This window comes from Myotis davidii, unplaced genomic scaffold (assembly GCF_000327345.1).
Source record: "Myotis davidii unplaced genomic scaffold, ASM32734v1 scaffold390, whole genome shotgun sequence".
Classification (NCBI taxonomy): domain Eukaryota; kingdom Metazoa; phylum Chordata; class Mammalia; order Chiroptera; family Vespertilionidae; genus Myotis; species Myotis davidii.
The window spans coordinates 1,015,766-1,037,238 of record NW_006282748.1 but is presented as its reverse complement, the minus strand read 5'-3'; the positions used below and the strand labels follow the sequence as shown (position 1 = coordinate 1,037,238).

Here is a 21,473-nt window from a genome sequence, read left to right as displayed (position 1 = left end):
AGGGCTCCCCCGTGGTGAGGCAGGAGGGTGGATCCTCTTAATAAGATTTCAAGCCCAGCTTCCTGTTTTTCTGCCTGTGCTGCTTCTCTGAAACATGGTGAGGGCTGAATCAGGCCAGGTTTTCATTCTTGGTCACCAAGTGGGATTTTAGTGTATTGTTTTCAAGTCTGAGAAAGAGAGCTTCCTTGTAGTTAGCTTTTCCTGAGCAGACATTGTCCCTCAAAAATGCTTCTACCTGTCAGTAACTTTAACAGCTCCAAGATACAAATGTGTATTTCCCGAGTCAATGAAATTGCTACCAGGCTGTTTACATAGCAGGAAGGTGAGCAGAATGTTTTCCTCATTCAATTCATCTTCATTGACCTTATGTGAATGACCTCATAGTTCCACACTGGAGAGGAAAATGTGGGTAAACATAATTGGTGCCTCTGCTTGGCAGTGATTACATTGCCGAGGAGAGCATGGGCAGCTAGGTGACATGTGGGTATAGACTAAGCAATTCCCTACCCCAACACCCACAAGTAATCACCCCCAATTTTGTTTTTAGCTTTCTCTTTGTATTCACTTAACACCTTATCTTGAAATAGATGAAATGGGTTGGTTTCAGTTAATCGCTAGAAGCCCCACGAACTGCCTAAAGCCCTCCTCACTGCATCTGTATGTGATCTACCACCACGGAACACTGGGTCTTGCGGGGCAGGATGTCCAGTGAAAGATACGATTAAAGGCTCTGGCTTCCTGGCCTGCAGGCAGCCGCTGCACACCCCTTTCTACCTTCACCTGCCTGGAGACCAGCCCTCTGGGTGCTCCTTCCCTGTGCCAGTCACACCAGCAAGAGGGATGCGCGTGCCTCCGGCTCCTTTCTGCCTCCAGGATGCAGATGAGAGGCCTTGCCATTAAAAAAAAAATGTTCAAGTCAACTGAGGGATCGTGTATTTTATTATTTTCCTTAGGGCTGCGTCCAAAGAGGACTCTACGTTTGGTGCTCTGGACTGCGGAGGAACAGGGAGGAGTTGGCGCTTTCCACTATTATCAGTCGCACAAGGTAAGAGCAGCCCGGCTCTTTTCACATGGAATACAGCTCAGGTAACAGTTCCCTCTGTTGTCCAGGAGAATTGTTAAATGTATACCCCATGTAACCATAGAGTGCTCCTGTTACCTAGAAGTTTCCCCATCAGATCAACCTGTGGACCCACCACAAGTAACTATTAGGCTGACTTTTATCACCACAGATTGGTTTTGCCTGTTCTTGAACTTCATATAAATGAAGCCATACAGTATGTACCATATAGTATGTACCATTCAGAAGCCAGACTGAAGAGCATGATTTTGGGGATTCATCTTGTTGTATTAACAGTGGTTCATTGCTTTCTACTGTGGAGTAGATTTGTGTTGTATGCATGTAACACAACTATTTTATCCATTCTCCTGTTGATGGCATTTGGGTTGTTTCCAGTTTGAACTATTATGAATAAGGCTGTTCTGGACATATTTATACAAATATTTTGGTGGACGTATGCAATTCTTTTTTTTTTCAATTGCTGGTGTATGTCTAACTTTGTTAGAAACTTCCAAAGGTGGGAGACTGTCCTTCCTACATTCCCCCCTGCAGCATCTGAGAGTCCTGGTGCTCCCCATCCCTCCCAGTATGCCGTACTGTTAGAGTGTTTCTTTCTGGCCATTCTTATGGAAGTAACCCTTTAATATTTTTCAAGGTACAGTTCTGAAAACGATTCCTCCACTGCTAACGTCATCTTTCTTTTCCCTTTCCTGCTTCCTTGCCTTAAGACTACCACCTTCATTCTGTGCCCTGCCTTATGGTTTAAGGAAGACCAACGGCCTTTTCTTCCTGCATGAGGTCTGTGGGCTGTTAATGGTCAGAGTGACCTTATTTCAATTTGGAGGAACACCTGGAAGGAGCAGGACGTAGAAATGCCATCCAGCTCGTAACCACAGTGGACGTGCTGGGACATAGACTTCACATGGCGGCTCTGCAGGAACTTCCCTGAGCCCAACGAGGGCCTGAGGAGGGAATGATCCCCAGAAGGGGCCTTAAAAAGGGGTGACCCTAGAAAGGATGTGTGTGTGTGTGTGTGCGTGTGTGTGAAAAATGCCTTTGTGTTGTTCTTTCTTTATGAAATTATTTTACAAAAATGTGAACGTCTTTACGTCTTTATTGGTTAAATTCAGCTTGCATTCGCTACGAAGGAAATGTCACCACATATAGGATATCATTGTCCTCTAGTGATTTTTAGGACTTGACTTACAGAAGTGGAATTTAACTTTGGAATTAAAAAATATTACAAGTTATCTTATTGAATTTTCAAATCAGTGAAGAAAATGAGTGTAGTCCAGATGCCATTTGCCTAATCTCCTTCTCATGGGAACAAAGTTTCTTTCTTTTCTACTTTCTTCTCTACCCTTGAAGGAGAACAGAATGTAATTTCTCATGTCCTGAAATGTATAAAGGGGAAAAAAAACCACCCTAGAATAGTTTCCACTGGATTGCGGACTTTTTTTAATCTTTTCCATTTTAAGCAAAAATATGATCTGGCGTAATTATAATGAGTAAGGTAATCTGGCCTGGAGAAAGCCTCATTACACAAGATAATCAAATAAAATAGATTGATACATTCTATCTGGCATGAAAAATATTTTAACCTTTTCCTGATGTATTGCACAAACTACTGGCAATTGAATTACAGGGACTATGAACACTGCTGTGTTCTGGTAGTCATTAATAAGGCCAATATTTTAAATAGGCATTATTAAATGAGGGATGGGATATATGATCACTCTAAACACATCATTTTATCCTAGCCAAGTCTAAATCAGAAAACGTTAAAAAGAGAATGTATGATATTTTGTCAGAATTTCTCGCGAGGCAATGCTGAGGAACAAAATTTCTCTTTACTTATGTAAATATACAAAAATGCTAGCTTCTTTTAGTAGTGAACTTCTTGCCAACTCTCCAGCCCACATTAGGTTCACGTTTCACTCCAAAATAAAGGAACAGGTTAGAAAGGCTTGTACGACTTCTTCATGTTATCTGGGCAGATGGCTTCCTTAGATTTTATTTCACCGACCCATTGCCTCTGTCCATGTTAATTTAGCTCCGGTGGCACTGCTAGAGCAAGAACAGTTTTGTACTCGCCTCAGCTCCGGTTGTAAAAAATAATAGCCCTGATAGACGCATTCAGCATAAATGTGTCTGGACTACGTCTCCAGAGCGGCCTGCCTTGTATTGTTAATGTTCCGTGCAATATAGACGTACTACTCAGAGGTCATTGTCTCAGTCATTACTGCTGGGCTTTTCTGCATCCTGTGTTTCCCTGTCAGTGCCTCGGTATTTGCATTAGTCTGTAAAGCACAGCACAAATTGGATTAAATTTTATTTATCTCAGTGTGTTCTTGGTCTGGAGCCCCTTATAGTTCCAACACTCTCATAATTTCTATAGCACACCTGGGAGCTCTTTGGGGTCTTATTAGAATTTGTGGATTTATTATTTTTTAAAAAGGCCTGTGTTTTGCATTTGCTTGCTTTCTCCTGTGTAGAATTCAATTATGAATAAGGGACTTCTGAATTGAGTGTGTGTAGGATATCTAAATAGAGATGCATGTCAGCCTGGGAAGAGATATCCCTTTATGTTAGGAAGGCATAGTATGCCACCTTCCGAATGAACAAGCGTAGTCTTCGACTCATGTCTTCCCTTTACCTCTCTTTAGAAGGGTCCTCCTTAACTAGTTTTCATTCTTTTTTTCTTCAAAGCAAAGAAAAGAAGTAGTTCAAAATAAAAAGACGAGCTGTGAGAACTAGAATGGACTCTTCCCATGTTCCCAGGGCCTTTCCTATAGTTGTGGGACATGCTTATCAACTCCCTATAGCTTCAGATCACAGTGGCATTGGGCTGCAGCCCAGTACACCTAAAGGACAATGTCCTGGCATCTGGGCCACCATTACTATCCCAAGTAAGGCAACTGGCTGTCGAGTTGGTTCTGAGAACACTGTGCCAAAGCACTGAGGTTTGCTGTGGATTTTTGTATTTAGCATCTCGTCTCCTTTATTCTCCATCCTGAAACCAGGAAGGATGTTATTTCATGGCCAGCCTCTTTGAACGGCTTACTACAGGTTGCCTACGGAGCACAAATGGCTTGTCTCCGTGCTGCTATGCCAACCCAGTCCTGATGTGATGCAAAAGGGTCCCATAGCATGCATGGGCTTTCCAAGGAAGCCAGGTTGGCACACAGGAGACCCAAATCTGAGTTAAGGGGTCATTAGGCTCACACGTGACCTGTATGGGTCCAAGCCTTTGGTCCTAAATTGTCCCATCACATCACTCTGGCCTTACTAAGTTACCGAGTCAGCAAACCACTTTTGCGTCACCTGCCCTGTGTTCATTCCCTTGGGACTGTTTTCTTCTCTCCATCTTCTAAACCAGGGGTTGGCGCACTTTTTAAAGGAAGGTCCAGATGGTAAATACGTTAGGATTTCAGGCCGTATGGTCCCTCTACTGACCTCTGCCATGGTAGTGGGAAATGAGTCAGACAATACTAGACAAACGAGCTACGGTATTTTCCAGTAAAACCTGAGGGGGAGGGGGGGGAGGATAAAGGGGGCAGGGAAGGGTGAGAGGAGGAGGAGGAGGAGGAGCAGGGAGAGGCCGAAGGGGAGGAGAAAGGGAGGAGGGGGAGAGACTTGGCACTCTGACTTTGTTTGTTGACTCCTGTTTTAAATACTTATTGGGAAGAAGTTGAGAGAACTGTCTTCTGAAGCCTTTCCCAATCTCAGTCATGCCTTTTGGTGGAAGAGGTTTGTAGCAGGTAGTGGAATGCTAACCTTTAGAGTGTATAGTATATGTATTTACCTGCTTACAGTTTTCCTGCATGTGTAAAGCTTAGACACCTCGGAAAATACAACAGGACCCTCCACAAATCAAGTCCAGCTTCCTTTTTCCCGGGTAACTGTGCCAGCCACACCAGGGTCAGGGAGACCGCAGGATGGATCCCTGCTTGTGCTATTTTTAAAGATGTCTAAGGACAGAGATTGCACCTGCGTCAATATATTTTTTAACATTATCAGACAAGATAGCATATCCCAGGCCATATCCACTTAGTTATGTCTTTAAGGATGCAGCTTAGAATACTGGAGGAACCGTTACAGAGCCAGGTAGCTGTGAGTTCCCACGGTGAACCTTAATTCCTACCTGCCTTCATCATTTCTGTGTGAGAGCACTAAGGAAGGGTGGGTGAATTAGGGGGCACCTGGATGGATTGAGAATTGCAAAAGAGACATTTAAACATTGTTTGCAAACTAAATGCAAAGAACAAATAATTCAACACTTTTTCTGTCTTCTGGTTTTATATTTTTAAGAAAGGGGACTCTAATTTATCCTTTCCTTGGTCAGAGATAAAGCAGTTTATAATCTTTAACATGTTACTCTGTTCTGCATAATTGAGAGCTCAATTTGTAAGCAGGTGAACTGGCCAACTGTTTTCTGACTGTGTTGGGAAATTGCGCCTGCCAAAATGTACTGGGGTTTGCGCTTCTTCGGCGAACAGTGGCTGTGCTCAGGGGCGGCCCCTCTTCTTTAGTTCAGCTTGCCAACGTCTAAGACAACAGAAATGAAAAGAAAAATGGAAGTGAACATAATCAAGAGTATAACCAATAGTTGGAACAGAGGGCACGAAGCCTATTGGCTTCCATGAGCGCTTGCCAGAAAGGCTTTGCCCACATGTGTGATTTTTATCTTCCTGTCTTTTAGGCAATTATCTGAATATGGCACACTGCAGCGAGGGCTTCCACGGAAAGGCTCTATTTAAACATCTTTTTCTAAATCACCAAGACAAGGATGGAGCAAATGAACAGGAGTAAAAACACTCACTTGTACACAAAGCTTCTATGTTCAATTCTCTAAAACTGCAGTGAATGCCTAATTACACTGACACTCCCACTGTACATAAATATTGAGGATGCGTATATAATTTCCCAGCTAATTATTTCATTATATGGACGTGACACGTGTGGAGTAATAAATTAGCACTGTCTCCACAGGGGCCAGCAATTGTGGACTTTCACAATGACATTGTATCTAAATTTTATTTAGAGCTTAATGAACCCCTAAGGGATGCCAGATTAGGAACTCCCGCCTGAGCCCTGCCAGTGTGGCACAGGGGTTGAGCATCCACCTGTGATAGAACCTAGGAGGTCACAGTTCGATTCCAGGTCAGGACACATGCCTGGGTTGCGGGCTCGATCCCCCGTGTGGGGCGTACAGGAGGCAGCCGATCAATGATTCTCTCTCATCATTGATGTTTCCATCTCTCTCTCCCTCTTCTTTCCTCTCTGAAATCAGTAAAATTATTTTTTAAAGATTTAAAAAAAGAACTCCTGCCTTAGAGTTATCCTGCAAAATTATTATTATTGCCCCATCTTTCAGATGAGTAACTGAGGCCCAGAGTACTTACATAACTTGCCTAGTAACTGCCACCTAATAGCCAAGAAGTGTGTCAGACAGCATCAGCACATGCACATCATCTCTAGCTCCCCAGTGGCAATCGCTGCTGAAGTGGAAATTTCTGCATCCATCCCACTCAGAGAGTCACACCCCGCCCCCCAGCACCATTGCCCTAATCAGGGGTCCTCAAACTTTTTAAACAGGGGCCAGTTCACTGTCCCTCAGACCGTTGGAGGGCCAGACTATAGTTTAAAAAAACAACAACTATGAACAAATTCCTATGCACACTGCACATATCTTATTTTGAAGTAAAAAAACAAAACAGGAACAAATACAATATTTGTATTTGCATGTGGCCCACGGGCCGTAGCTTGAGGACCCCTGGCCCTAATCTCCTGCACCTCCTTCCAACAGCAGGGACACCCTGGATGAAGAACGCAGATATCCACAGAGAAACTTGGGGAGAGGTCTGTGTGCCTGACTAACTGCTTCTATTCGACTTGCCTGGAGCATTTGCAGTGTTCAGTCTCCCCTGAGTGGCCCTCGGTGGTTTCCCCGAGTGATCCTTAGTGCCATCGTGTTTGCTGCCATTTCCTACTGTAGCTGTTTTCTCCTTCTACCTGTAGGTGATTACTGCTGCTGCTGATGACTGTTCTCAGACGAGGGAAATTGTTTTTCTACACCTCCCTTAGCTTAATACTGGTACCTATTTGGATTTTTTTTCTGTAATTGCTAAATTCCTTAGCCTCCTTTTATCTAAACTATACCTATTAAGTTATCTTACCTCTTCTCAAAGCTAAATTGCCTCATCTGTTTATGATTTTCCTTCATTTTGTCCGACTGCTTTAAAACTTACAAAGTATGGGAAGCAATTGCTGAAGCTCTAAGTAGTCCCGGGATACATTTATTAGTTTCTGTAATTGAGTCTTACTGATCACACCATGTATTATTAGCTGCATGTTGTACTAACTGTAGCAAAACAAACCTTGAGGTTTTTAAAAATCCATTTTATATTTTAAAAACTCGATTCAAATGCCCACTGCAGTTCTCCTACGATGGCCATTTTACTTGGGCACGTCTTGCATGTTAAGTAAGGGTTCTCATCTGTGATGGGAAAATGATGATGGCAGGCTGTGCCAAGGATGCATTCAGCGCTGCTTTCACCTGAGACGGAGGCAATTTTGCCTCGCTACCAGAATAAGAGGATCTTCTTTTTCCATTATTGAAGGAACCGTGTAAGTTTTATTTATATTTAGGTAATTGAAAGCCATTTTTATTGTTGTCATTCCATATAGTCTTCTTGGAAGTATTTATTTTTAACGTTTATAATGGATGTTGTATTTTTAAAAGCTTTACAGATTATACAAAAAATATTCAACTTACAACACTGGTTGTTGAACCCTGTGCTTTCTTGAGAAGATTTTTTTTAGGGCAGATTTTGTAAAACCTATGTTGCCTTATCACCAACACTGGCAACCACATCATCATCATCATTATTTTCACCACCACCACCACCACCACCATCATCCAAAATAGTGTCTAGATCTATGCTTGCATGGTTTACATACGTGTATATGTACACACATATCTTTAAGTACTTAAGTCTACATATTTATTTACTCAGCACATGTTTTGGGAGAGCCTTCTAAGTCTAGGCACTGTCTTAAACTCTGCCCTTATCTTGCTTTCATTCTAGTGCATCAAGACTGATAACAAGTTAGAAAAGTAAGTTAAATGGTATGTTGGCTGAGCAGAGCAACTGAGAAAAAAAATAAGACAGGGAACAGAGATAGGGTATGTGGGAAGGGAGTGGTTTGAAATTTTGTTGAATGGGAGCAAGACTTCATTGGGGTGCTAATGTTTGACCTGAAGAAGGTAAAGAAGTTAGTTACATGGATGTGTGGAAGAGAGCACGTTAGGCAAAGTGAAGAGTTTGTTGCACACCTGGCATTCAGGAAAGAGCAAGGATGTGCTTGAAGTGGGGCCATGGAGGGAAAGTAGTAGGACAAGAGATCATCAATAGAAAGGAGCCCAGGTCATGTCAGGCCTCATGGGCCATCTTCTCTGAGTGCGACTGGAACTATTGGAGGCTTTTGAGCAGAGGACTAACATGATCTGAATCAACATTCTAAAATGATCACTTTGGAAGCCAATTTGAGGATAGACTGGAAGGGGACTAGGTCTGAAAATAATCCAAGTGAGAGATGATGGTATCTTGAACCCGGATGATAGCAATGGAGGGAGTGAGAAGTTATCAGATTCCAGATAAGTATTTTTTTAAAAGAGCCAACAGGCTCTGATAGTGAATTGTATATAGAGTGTGAGAGAAAGAGAGGAGTCAGGTGTGATCCCGCATTTTGGGGCTTGAAAAACTAAAATGGGAGGAGTTGAGAAGGGGGTTGAGGCAGTGATCAGGAGCTGTTTTGAACAAGTTAAATGAGATACATGTAGAGGTCAAGTAGACGACTTGGTAAAGGAATTTGGAATTCAGGGAAAAGTCTACAAATAGCCCTGGGCATGGGGTTTTCTCCACATAAATACACCATCTGTGTGGATAATAATACTTTCTGTTCTCTCATCACCTCTGCCCACTGTCTGGTGGGAGTTCAGCTTCTCTGCTGTCAACACTGGGATTGCTGTTTTTACTCTCCAGGGGATATGGTGCCCTTAGAGGTCCTATTTCTTCATCTTGAAAAATCCTGTTGTCCCCAGGGCCAGTATTCTTCACAGGCCTTCTCTATCCCATCCTAAGACAGCTTGAGGCTTCTTTCATTATAAAACCAAATAATCAGATTCTTCCTGGCCAAGCTTTTTTTTTTCTTTTCATTCTTTTGGTGAAGAATTCTGGGAACTCAACTGAGCAAGTACTCAGGCATTGCAGATACTAAGGTGCTTGTTGAGAACGGTTTTGGCTTTGCTCATGCATGAGCTTCTGAACCCACTTCAGCAGACTAGGCATGATCCAACACATGAGCAAGATTACAAATCAAACCCATTAATTTTTTAAATGATAAAATTCCAACTTTCCCACATATCCAGGTTATATACAAACATATAAACCGCCTCTGAATCAATAATATAGAATGTCCACTCATTCAACAGATATTCATTGAGCACCCATTATATGTTCTTTGTGCTGTTCCAGGCACCCTGTTATTATGAAATTTCCTGTTAGTAGGAAGCATACATCTACTAAATGCCACATAGAATATAGTCATACTAAGTATGTATCTCAACTTCAAATTGAACTGGGCATTCTGTATGTTATCTTGGTCACTCGGGCTGTGGTCATCTAGCAGCTTGGCTGGGCTGGAATGTTAAAGTTGGTTGCACTTAGATGTATGGAAGTGGGGCTTGCTGTCAGCTGGACTTCTCTCTCCATATGGACCTCAACCTCAAGCAGGCTAGTCCAGGCTTCTTACATACCAGTCTTAAGGCATTAAAAGGTCAAGGTGATAGCCTGTGGCCCATGCTCTGAAATCAGGTGTGTCACTTCTGCCAGAGTCTGTTGGTCAAAGAAAGTCACAGACCAGCCTGATTCAGAGGCTAGAGAAAGAGATTATACCACTTGGTGAAAGGAGTTGCAAATTCACATTGCAAAATGGCATACATACAGGGAAGGGAGGGTTTATAGCCATTAAGTTATCTATTACGAGCAGTAAACACAACAGGAAAGTCCCTATCACTAGGGATAATACATTCTTCCAAGGGGAAACAGACAATAAAAATAAACACTTGTTATTGCTACAAAGGAGAAAAATAAAACAGAACATGAAACTTAGGGAGTGCCATAGGAGTTTTGGGAGGAGACTTTTATTTAAGGTGATCAGGGAGACTTTCCTAAGAGGGCATTTCAGCAGAGCCCTGGAGGAAATGAGAGATACCCAGAGTCAGAACAAGTAGCAAGGACAAAAGCTCCAAAACCCAAGCATTATTGAGGAACTACGGCAGCTGGAACAGTGAAAGTGAAGTTGAGATTAGTAAGAAATGAGGTCAGAGAAGCTATGGAAGGTCAGGCCCTACATGTACAGCCTTAAAGGTGAATATAAGGACTTTACCTTCTTGCCCAAGTGAGATGAAAACAATGTAGAGGGTCTACTAGTAAATAGCATCATTTGACTTAGTGGTGTGTGGGTTTGTTTTTTTTAACATGATTACTATAGCTTCTGTGTAGAGAATAGGCTGAAGTATGACAACAGTTGAAACAGGGGGACAGTTAGGAAGCTATTAAAATACTCCAGGTGAAGGATGAGCTTGGCTTGGACCAGGTAAAAAAAAAAGTGGAGCTAGTGAGACTTTTTGGAGAGTAATGTCTGTTTTGTTCAAGACAACTAGATTTGCTGAAAGATTGCATTTGGGGAGTGAGAGCAAGAGAGAAATAAAAATGATTTTGGCTGTCAGAAGTTTAGATTCAACAATCAGAAGGGTGGGCTTGCTGTTTACTGATTTGGACCCTCCTTATAAGAGAGGCAAGATCAACGGTGCAAGAAGGCGATGTGATGACTGAAACTGGAGGAGAAAAGGAAATTGATGAGGATTTGTGAGTCAAAGAGTGGGGGAAGCTTCTAGAAGGTGGAAAAGGCAAGGTACCAGATTCTCCCATTGAGCCTCCAGGAGGAACCAGCCTTGCCAGCACCTTGATTTTAGCCCTGAAGACTCATTTCAGACATAGGACCTCCAGAACTGTAAGAGAATAAACCTGTGTTGTTTTAAGCCACTAAATTTGTGGCCATTTGTAATAGCAGAAGTAGGAAACCAACACATTATTAGCCATGTTAGTAGAGATGCTTAGTTGCTATTGGATGGGAGTCTGGAGTTCAGGTGATAGGCATGAAAATATGAATTAGAACTCATCTCTCTATATAATATTTAAAACCATACATCTGATGAGAGTACCAACAGAGCAAGTGTGGACAGAGAACAAAGCGGCCTGCAGACTGTTTATGACCACCCCAACATCTGGAGATCAGGTAGATGAGAAGACCAGCTAAAGAAAATGAGAACTTCCAATCAAGAGCCTCCACTCAGGCCACACGTTACCTCCCCTATCAATCTCTCCCCAACTTTTCCAGTAGTTGTTACCCCTGTTCTTTTAACATATCTCTTTCATAAAATGTATCACATTTAATATAACAGCCAGTTATGACGTCTGCTGTTAAACTCTGCTCTTTCATAAAGAACCAGTCCTATCTTAGTCATCTTTATATACAAATTCCTTCATAGATAGATTGGCAGTATGATTTACTACTAAAACCAGGAAACTTTTATGAGAGGAAGGAGGTACCCTTAATGACCATAAGAGTATAAACTAGCACTGCCCAGGGGAAGCAAGGATGAGCGGTCACCCTATTCCTCTGTTTCTATCTCAATAACTATTGAATAAATACACTTTACTCCCTGAACAAAGCAAACACCTTTACTAAAATATGATGTAATATTTTGCTTTTGGCTTTAATTGAGGATCAATATTTAGAAAATAGTGTTTAGAAAAATAAGTGTTTCTGCCTATTCTGTAAAACTGTTATTGGAGACTTTGTCCATTATGTAGTTCAATGTTCCTTATATAAAGAGCCACATAATAATTCCTGCTAGAACTGAATGCAGAAAAAATTGTTGCTTTTTTCAAGGTGCTGGTGCTATGCTTTCTTTTCCTCGATAATGAGAGCTCCCTGATGCATCCATCTTTTTTCCTCCCTGGCAGCATGTGCTGGAGCTCCGATATCCTCAGGTTGCTGTGGGGAATCCTGTCAAATTTTCCCAGTGTTCTTTTTCCTCAAACCCTTATTGACCACCTACTATGTGCTGAGCACTGTAATTTAAGCTGGAAATATGGGAGAGGTCCTTATCGCTGCCTTCGGGGGGTTTTCTTCAGTTTTGAAAATTTACATGCTTTTAAAATGTGGTATTAGGATCTTTTCTTAGAGGAAGACTTGAATTCTTTCAGGAGCAAGGTAGGTATTAAAAAAAACCAAATTGAATAAAGTGCAACAGCCTAACATATTAGATAGGGGTGTAGCATGTTAGGCATGGAAGGCTAGGGGAGAGAGAAGGCATGAAACCACTTGTAGACCAGGAGACTTGAAACTCATATTTGGGTGTTATTGTTTTTCATGATGTTTCATGACACTTGTGGCTTGGAGAGAGAACAAGGAAAGGCATGCTTAAGAAAATAGAATTACTTCTAGCCTGGCTGATTTTGTTCAGTGGTTGAGCATCAACCTATGAACCAGGAGGTCCTGGTTGGATTCCCGGTTGGTCAGGGCACATGTCCAGAATGTGGGCTCAATCCCCAGTAGGGGGCGTGCAGGAGGCAGCCGATTGATGATTCTCTCTCATCATTGATGTTTCTATCTCTCCCTTCCTCTCTCAGAAATCAACTTAAAAAAATTACTTCTTAAACTGTGTTTAGAATCCTTACTGATATTAGTAAGTAGTGCTTGATCAAGTAAAGCACATGAGGATGGTCTCAAATTCAAACTGCTGTAGGTTATAAAGAAAGGAGAATTAATGATTAATCATGTTTTAATATGGCATGCCCCAGGATTGAGTGAATATTTCAGTTAGGATTGAGTATAGAGTAGCCTATTTTTTGCAGGTTAAGAGAATAAGTACTGTATTTTTAAAAGCAATACCTGACCACTGTACTTATAAGAAGATGAACTCATCTGTCTGTTGTAAGAAGGGACTTAAAGAAGTTGCTGTAGTTTTCCCAGACAAGAGAATGGATTAGAGTAAACCAGTGTCTTGGCTGGTAAAACAGCGCCATCAAAAACAAGAAACATGTCTTTCTTCTTATTTGGCATGTAACAGTGTCAAAAACAAGGGTCAACAGAAGGAAGAGTTTCCCGTTTGGTTCTTACATTTTGAGCCTGGGGAAGGGTGGGAATGTAGTAGGAATAAGTAGACTGACAGGCACATACCAGGAGGGAGAGGGGTTGAGAGAAAGAGAGAGAGAGAGAGAGAGAGAGAGAGAGAGAGCGAGCGAGCAGGGAAGGCTGCTTTCACAAAGCCAGCCAGCTGTGTTGGAGCTTTCTCTTCTGCAGCGCAATATTGAAATACACATGAAACTAGTAACACAAAAACGTGACCAATGCATTCTATTAAAGGAATCAAAATCTAATTGTGGAGCCCTTGAGTCCCACTGTTTCTAATTATTGATTATGTTGCTTCAACATGCAGGAATCAAATGAAACACATAGACAGTAACTTGCCATGTCAACCTTTTCTAAGTTAATCTTGGATAATGTGTTTCTTTTCTAAAAGAAATGTGAACACAAACATATTTCCTAGGTAATATAAATAAAATTCTTATTTCTTTTAGCCTGTGTTTACGTCACATGTTTAGCCTCTGGCTCACCAGCATTACCAACTGACATTTATAGGAGGATCATGTGTTTTCAGTAAGTTTAAGGGCTCTCTGTGGGCTTTAACCAGCTCCAGAGAAGAATTCTCTGAGATCTAGAGTGCTTCGAAGAACGTGAAAATTGGATTGCCTGAAAACACAGGTTCTCACAACAGAACCCTGTACACACAGAGAATGTTAGGGCTGGAAAGAGCTCTCCGGGAGCCATTCATTCCCTTCCCATCTCCAGCACCATGCTGGCTAAACCACCATAGGCGCCTGCGATTTTAGTACTAATGTAACTTACCCAAGACGGCCCATTTCCCCAAGCTGCAGCCATTCCGCTGGCAAATAAAAATAACTTACGGCACTCCACTTCGTCATCGTCCCTTCCCTGGCTCTCCCTTGGGTACCCAAGGCTGTTCAAAACTGAATTCAGGAGACAGTCAGAAATAAAAGTCTGAACTTCAGGGTAGACCTGACCAGAAAGTAAAACCTGTTCTCGGCTTTGCACAGCCCAGAGATACCTCTTTACCGAGCCCCCAGTCCTGACAGGTGTTTGGGCCGAAGCTGTGAGAAGAAACCCCTCTCCCCAGCTTTAGCCCTTGAACTGGGAATTCCAGGGTCAGGGCACAGCTGGAAGAGATGACTGCAACAGCTCAGCACGGGGAGTCATTAGCTGATTTGGTTCTGGGAACTGGTTTTGAGCCCACCACCTGACCAAACAGTATCACCACCATCGTCTGCAGCATATTAACCTTCCCTGGGGCAGGACGGTGCTACTGAGAATGATTGCCCCGTGTCAGGGCAGCGTTTGCTTTTTTGAAGATTGAATCGAGGAGGCTGCGTGATTAATTGGAATCATTAGGCGTCTCTTTTTCTCCTCATTTGATTTTGGGACTGCAGTATTACTTTAGTTCAAAACCAAAAACATGTCACCTAGGTTATGAGAAAATGAAGGCTTCAAAACAAAGAAGCCAAATTTGGAAGGAACGGAGATACTGAACTTGGATGGTATTTCTGAAGAAGAATCGCTTGGAATTTTATGAAGGCAAAGAACACAAACATCATCTTGGTGTTTATATTAGGGCGTGAGCATGTTAAAACAGGCAGTACATATTCTAAACACTTTCCTTTGTTTTTATCTTGCTTTGCACCCCCAAGAATGCTAATGGTTACCTCATTGTCCTTTGGTAAACGGACCCTCGAAGAAAGAAAAAGAGCGGTGTAATAGGATGTGATTCTAGCACAAGGCAAAGTTATGAATCCCCAACCCTGAGCAGTTATTAACGAATCCAACAATCCGAACCTAGGAGGCTAGTGGGAGCATTTCTCACCATTGCATTCTGTACATTGCCTGGCAATAAAGGACAGCTCCCATGTCCCCTAATAAAGAGCTGCCTCTTAAGAAAGCAAAGTGGGCTTTTGCAGATAAGGGCTGAGCTTATCTTTGAGCTGCTCAGCCTCCTCATCCATCTGCCTCAGCTTGTCTCCGGTGCTGGCTGTCTCGGTGCTGAAACCTTGTCTCTAGAAGGAACAGGAAGACCGCTATCATGTTGTGTTGTGTGGGTCGAGTGAGACGAGCCTGGTTCTGCTCCACTCTCACTAGCTAAAATCAACTTTTCAAGTCGACACTGAGTGTGTCCTCAGTGATTACGGCACAGTAAGGAACACGGGTTTGACAACGCGTTCCTGAGAAGCAGCAGGTCTACCAGCCCAGGGACCCGCTGGTTCAGCCCAGTTGCTCTGTGCAGAGATACTCGGTGCCGTCTCCTTCACAGGTGCTAACAATTAGACAACGACTCCATACATACGGAGGAAAAGCAGTGTCATGGACGGTGGGTGGTTTGTTTTCTGAGTTCTCTATCAAAAACATAGGGAGATGTTTATATATAAATAGAAAACAAGGGAACGCCGCCATCATGTTAGCAGCAGCTGGTACCATTCTACACGAACAGAAATCAAACACATCTCTCTACCTTCGCCAGAATTCCAGTTCACTGACTTCTGCGCATCCTGTCGAATTCAGCTTGAAAAGACGTTTTATTATTTCAGCTTTTTATTCCTAGTTGGAAGAAACTTATAGAGCAATAGTGTTTTTGGTTTTGTTTTTATTCTTGTCTTTGCTTAAATTACTTTATTAGCAAAGATGATTAAATCTGTCCACATAGACATTGTATTATGGCCATAAAAAATATTTCAAACTCTATATATTTGTGTAACTGCAGTGTCTGTATTTTACATTAAAAGTGAGGGCATGCCGGCTGCTGTGGCTCAGTTGGTTGGGCGCCGTCCCATGCACCAACAGGTCACTGGTTCAATTCTTGGTCAGGGCACATGCCTGGGTTGCCAGCTCAATCCTCAGTAGGGAGGAGGCAGCCGATTGATTGATATTTCTCTTTCATGGTTGTTTCTCTCTCTACCTCTCCCTTCCTCTTTCTCTAAAATCAATAAAAACATATTTTTTTTAAAGTGAGGGCTTTCGGCCTGACGCTTGGCACCTTACAGGGCAGTGCAGGAGTTGAGAGCAGAAGCGTGGCTGCCTCACTAACTAGGTAACCCTGGGGAAGTTAACTAACCCAACTAAACATCAGTTGCTTCACTCACAGAAGGTGAACATGACATGGGATAAGCTGTAAAGCATTCCCCAGTGTCTGGTGTGTAGGAAGCACTGTAAAATGCTACCTACTGTCGTCATAAGCAGCCTACCGATTCTTGAAAATTTGAGTTAGTGCTAAGACCTGTAACAACTGTTTATCAAGGCTAATTATGCACCAGGCTTTACAATGCATTCTTTCCTACAACTCCATGAACTGGCTGCCATTATCACGCCCATTTCTGGAGGAAGAAATGGAGAGGTTACCTAGACTGGCCAAAGTCACAGAACCAATGACTGGTTAATCCGAGGATCCAACTCAGTCTGAATAATTCCAAAGCTCTTATCTCTCTGCTAAACTGGCTGCTGCATATATAGCACAGGGCACCTTTGAAAGATCCTCCTATGTATTATTCTCTATGTTCCTGTCAACATTGCACAGTGGCGTTCACAAACCGGGGTCCCCTGACCCTAGAACATCTGTTCATTTGCAGTTGAGGATGGCCAAGAAGCCCTTCATGCACAGTTTGTTAGGCTCGCTGACAGGTTCAGCTCATGCAACCACTTTCACTTCGACCTGCAAAAGTCTTTTCACTCAAAGCTCCATATGCACAGACTCATTGCTCCAGCTTTGGAATAGAGCATCTGTCCAAACCTACAGAAGGAGAAGCCAAGGGCCAAGGTGAGATAACATGGAGACAGAGGGAGGAAGCCAGTCATCCCCCTAGCAGGCCGCATGTCAGGAACAGAACAGAGTGTGTCCAGCGCTGTGTCCATCGCACCAGGCTGCTTATTAGTGTTGGTCTGAGCCAAACTGCTACCTAGCTCCACTTTTAACCTAAATCCTACATAATTAGGAGCACTTCACTTAAGTTCCTTGTTGGAACAGTGGGATTTGCCCACCTGTGGGAACCCTCACACATAAAATTACCCACTTCTGTTTTCACTTGCAGATATACTATGATGTTCCTAATTCTTCTATTTCCAGGGGATAGAGTGAGTTTGGGGTGGGGGTTAGCAGGCATACCAGGGGAGAGGGTTAAGACATGTCAACCTGCTGACCTAGCATCGGTGTGCTAGTTAAATGAGCCCTGAATGAAAGGCATTAATGCAAATATTTTGCACATTATTAACTCTAATAATGCTGCCATTGTGTAGTAGCCACGGTGGACAACCAAGATGGCACTTTTCATTATAAATGCCTTGGGTCTTTCTCTGAAAAATCATCATGAAGACAGAAATTCCTTAGTAGTGAGACTAAAACTATGAGCAGACTTCTGCTTTGTTAACTTCCTCATCATTAACAGCAACAACAACAAAATGTTGGTATCCCAGGGCTACCCCGTTCAGTCCTTATAAATGCTGGCAACATCCTCCTCTAGAACTCGCCACTCCTTTTATCCTTATAACAACACTTACACTTCCATGGTAATAGTTAGGACATCAATGTAAAAAAGAATGTTTTAGACACACACAAAAAAACAACAGTTCTTATGCAAGTCTTAGTTGGTTATGTAAGTGAAAAAACATTCTAATTCGGAACATGCATTACTTCTCACCCTACCCAATGCTAGCAGAGGTAGTGCAGAGTTTTGGAAAACATGCCATTTTAGACCCAGCTCTACCATTTGCTTGAGCAAATCACTGGACCTCTCTGACCCTCAGTTCGTTTTCTCTAAAACCGCATCAACCATAAAGCCGTTTTGTCCACTTTATCGGTTTTTGAAGAAGATCAAAGGAGATTACAAATGTAAAGCCCTCTGGAAGCACTGTACAAATGTTGTTATTGATTTCTCTGTGGAAAGTAAATACAGTGCCATCCGGGAATGGCTTGGGAATAACTCGGCCAAGTCGTTGTTGGTGGTAGTCAGTCAGTCTTCAAGAAGTGGACGGCTCCTGGGAAACTGAAGGACTGTAAACTTGCAAGTCTTAGGTCAGTGTGACAATTTAGCTGTGCAAGCTGGCGAGAGCCTCTTATATTCTGAGCTCCTATAGTGCCGATACTGGCTACCTGAAATCACTGTTTGCTTTCTCACCAGACTTTATTTGGAAAGAGTTAACAAACTAGTGGCCTGGCAGAGTTGCCAGGGTTTAGAGAGCTGTGGCTGTCCACCAGAGAGAGCAGCGTTTCATGTATTGTTCTGTTACCTCTCCCTGGGGATGCAACAGATGGAACAACATCAGGAACCCAAGACTGAATATTACAGGCATGCCCAGTGAGGTCGGGGTGATGTAGAGAAGATGATTACCTGTCAGTCACACCTGGGAGCAGGTCAAACTAGGCGTGGTCACAGCATAGGCGTGAAGTCTGATACATCAGCTCCTGAACAAAAGCATTCCCTTCCTTCCCTTTTGCTGCTTGCATCTGATTCCTGGTTTGTGGGGCTCTCACACTCTGCACTCCCCCACGTGGCCCACAGCCATGTGGACCCCACACACAGAGACTAATGGACTGCAACTAGCCTGATGCGGTGCCGGACCCAGCTCCGTCATGGAACAGAAACCCTGGACACTGGCTTTGCTTTTAGCTCTGCTGAATTCCCAGCTGCATCTTTCCCAGGACTGGCTTAAGGGAAATGCGACTTTTGAAACCAAGTGATGTAATTCCGTGCAAATAAAGCTTTCTGCCAAATCTCATTTTCTTTGGGGACCTCTGGAAATGCCTATTTCAGTGGCACCCCAAGAACCCAACTCTCACTGGCAACGGAGAAGGGAAATCCTCGCAAGTCTCCAATGACAATCGCATCGCTAATGCTATCTGGAGATCCCTCACCATATAGGGGGGAATTGCATCCTGGTATGCAGTAGGCACTTGAGAAAATTAGTTGAAAGAATATTATGGCTAGTAAAAATAATGGAATAATCTTAATATGGGGCTTTACACTCCTGCTTATTATATTTTTTCATCCTTCCGTGTCAACTGGAGTTTGGCAAATCCTAGGATGAGTAATTGTGCATCTCAGAATAGTTAGGTAATACACAGACCAGACCCTCAGTCAGGCAGAGGAAGATGTGTTTTGGCAAGAACTGGCGAAGAGATAAAGTGTTTGATTATTGTTGTTGATAGTTCCCAAGGAGAGAGTAAACAAGCAACAGAAATAAATCAAACACTTTTGTCTTTGTTTAGGCAAATATTTCCAACTACAGCCTGGTGATGGAGTCTGATGCGGGAACCTTCTTACCCTCTGGGCTGCAATTCACTGGCAGCGACAAGGCCAGAGCCATCATGAAGGAGGTGATGAGCCTGCTGCAGCCCATCAATGTCACACAGGTCTTCAGCGCTGGCGAAGGGACAGACATCAACTTCTGGATCCAAGACGGAGTGCCTGGTAAGACCAAGCGGTAATGTTGGGGTTCCTTAGATACTGCTATAATTTAAAATAAGTTTCTATTCTTACATACTACAGTGAATCTAGATAGTCCATTAAATGTGTGGACACTCTAAGCTTTTTGTCTATAAGGTATAATCTGGTCATTTCCAAACTTGGGATGATAATACTCACTTGTATTTGTTTACCCATATGTCTTCTCTTTCTAAATTATAAGTTTCTCACTGCCAGAGATTATGACTTAATGATTCTGGAATTGGGCCTAGAAATCTCTCTCTCTCTCTCTCTCTCTCTCTTTAATATGTATCTTTCGTGATTGTAGTAAAAGTGATTTCACAATCAAAATTTGAGAAATGGAATAGAAAACAATTATTACTACTAACATACTTCTAGCTCTAGTCCTGTGCTAGAAAATCTTCTCTGACCCAAATAATTCCTTGGCCAAATACAATGGTTTCTGAAATTTTACCATTAGAGATTTATTCTTTGAGAGTGAGATATTTCCTGCTAATCATCTTTTTTCCTACTGTAGCATATTTCAACCAGTGTGCCACAATAATTTTTAAAACATACAATACCTGACTATGTAGTCAGGAGCAAGGACCTCTTTTCCCTTAGAATGTCAAATAAAAAAAAAAATGACAACAGGCAACACAATAATCGCCATCTGATATGAATGAATCAAAATCATACCTATTTTTGTCAGATTGGCAAAAAAATATTTTTTGGTATGCCGAAGAATTTTATTAATTAGTTTATGTGTGCCATGAGATGAAAAAGGCTGAAAATTGCTGTTCTAATGCAAAGACTCATGTATGAGTTTGAACAGAAACTAATTTACCCTGATCAGTGACTTATCAGATTGATCTTTTTAAAAAAAAAGTCCTGGGCAGGGATGAAATTATGTAGCAGGAGTAGGCCTGCGGAGGTTATAGGACTAGAAAGTGGAACAATCTTGAAGACAAATGTCTACTATTTCACAAATTTGCCCTACACTGGCCATGGGAAAGGGTTATTGATGATATTAAGTATCTCTGACCTGAGGTGGTTCCCTTAACACCATTATATACATAACCAAAAAGATGGTTAAAGGCTTGCACATTATTCTGTATTTGTATTATCAAGTTGTAAGTTCAGCTTTTTGAATAGTGTTAACATTACTGTTTCCAGAACCATTTCTGTGGCTACAAAACATTTCACAGGTTAAAATAAACAAAAGTGTCTCTATATCCACCCACTTCTGCTTTTTTCCTTCAGCCTGCAAAGTAGATTCCACCAACAGCATACTTGATGGATCTGCAATAGTTAAAAAAATTATTGATATATTGTAGATTTTTAAAGCATATCTTAGATTTTAAGGTTTATAAAAATCTTTCATAACTAAAGGTGGAAGGAGCTATCCTTTATTCTAATACCCAAATTCTCTCCAGTGGTTTTTGTATGGTTTTTGTTATGGTTTGTGTTTTTTTCCTGTAAAAAGCTTTATTGTCTCATTTGGCCCAGCGCATGGGAGAGGGCCTCAGGGCGGTTAAAAGAATGGCCAGTAGTTTGGGGAAGAGGCTCAGGGAAAAGCCAGGCCCCAGGGGAGGCAGAGGGCCCCTCACAGGCCTCTGGGCTCCACGGGCTCCTGGTCGCTGGAGGGGGAGCCTTTCAGGGAGATGCTCGCCCAGCCCAGCAGGGCCGCAGCCTGCGGAGGGGGGCCAGGTGCCCCCCTCTTCTTGATGAGCTGCGCTCCTGCCCTGGAATGAACT

At 42.5% G+C, this 21,473-nt stretch overlaps 1 protein-coding gene across 1 annotated transcript in view; it reads left to right on the top strand.

Moving 5' to 3' along the window:
• The window catches only part of CPQ (carboxypeptidase Q), a 274,252-nt gene that overhangs the window by 187,342 nt on the left and 65,437 nt on the right, over positions 1-21,473 (top strand). Inside the window, exons 5-6 of the mRNA XM_006753183.2 lie at positions 954-1,045; positions 19,521-19,722. Of these exons, the coding sequence (XP_006753246.1) occupies positions 954-1,045; positions 19,521-19,722 (294 nt within the window). The remainder of the gene's footprint in view (positions 1-953; positions 1,046-19,520; positions 19,723-21,473) is intronic.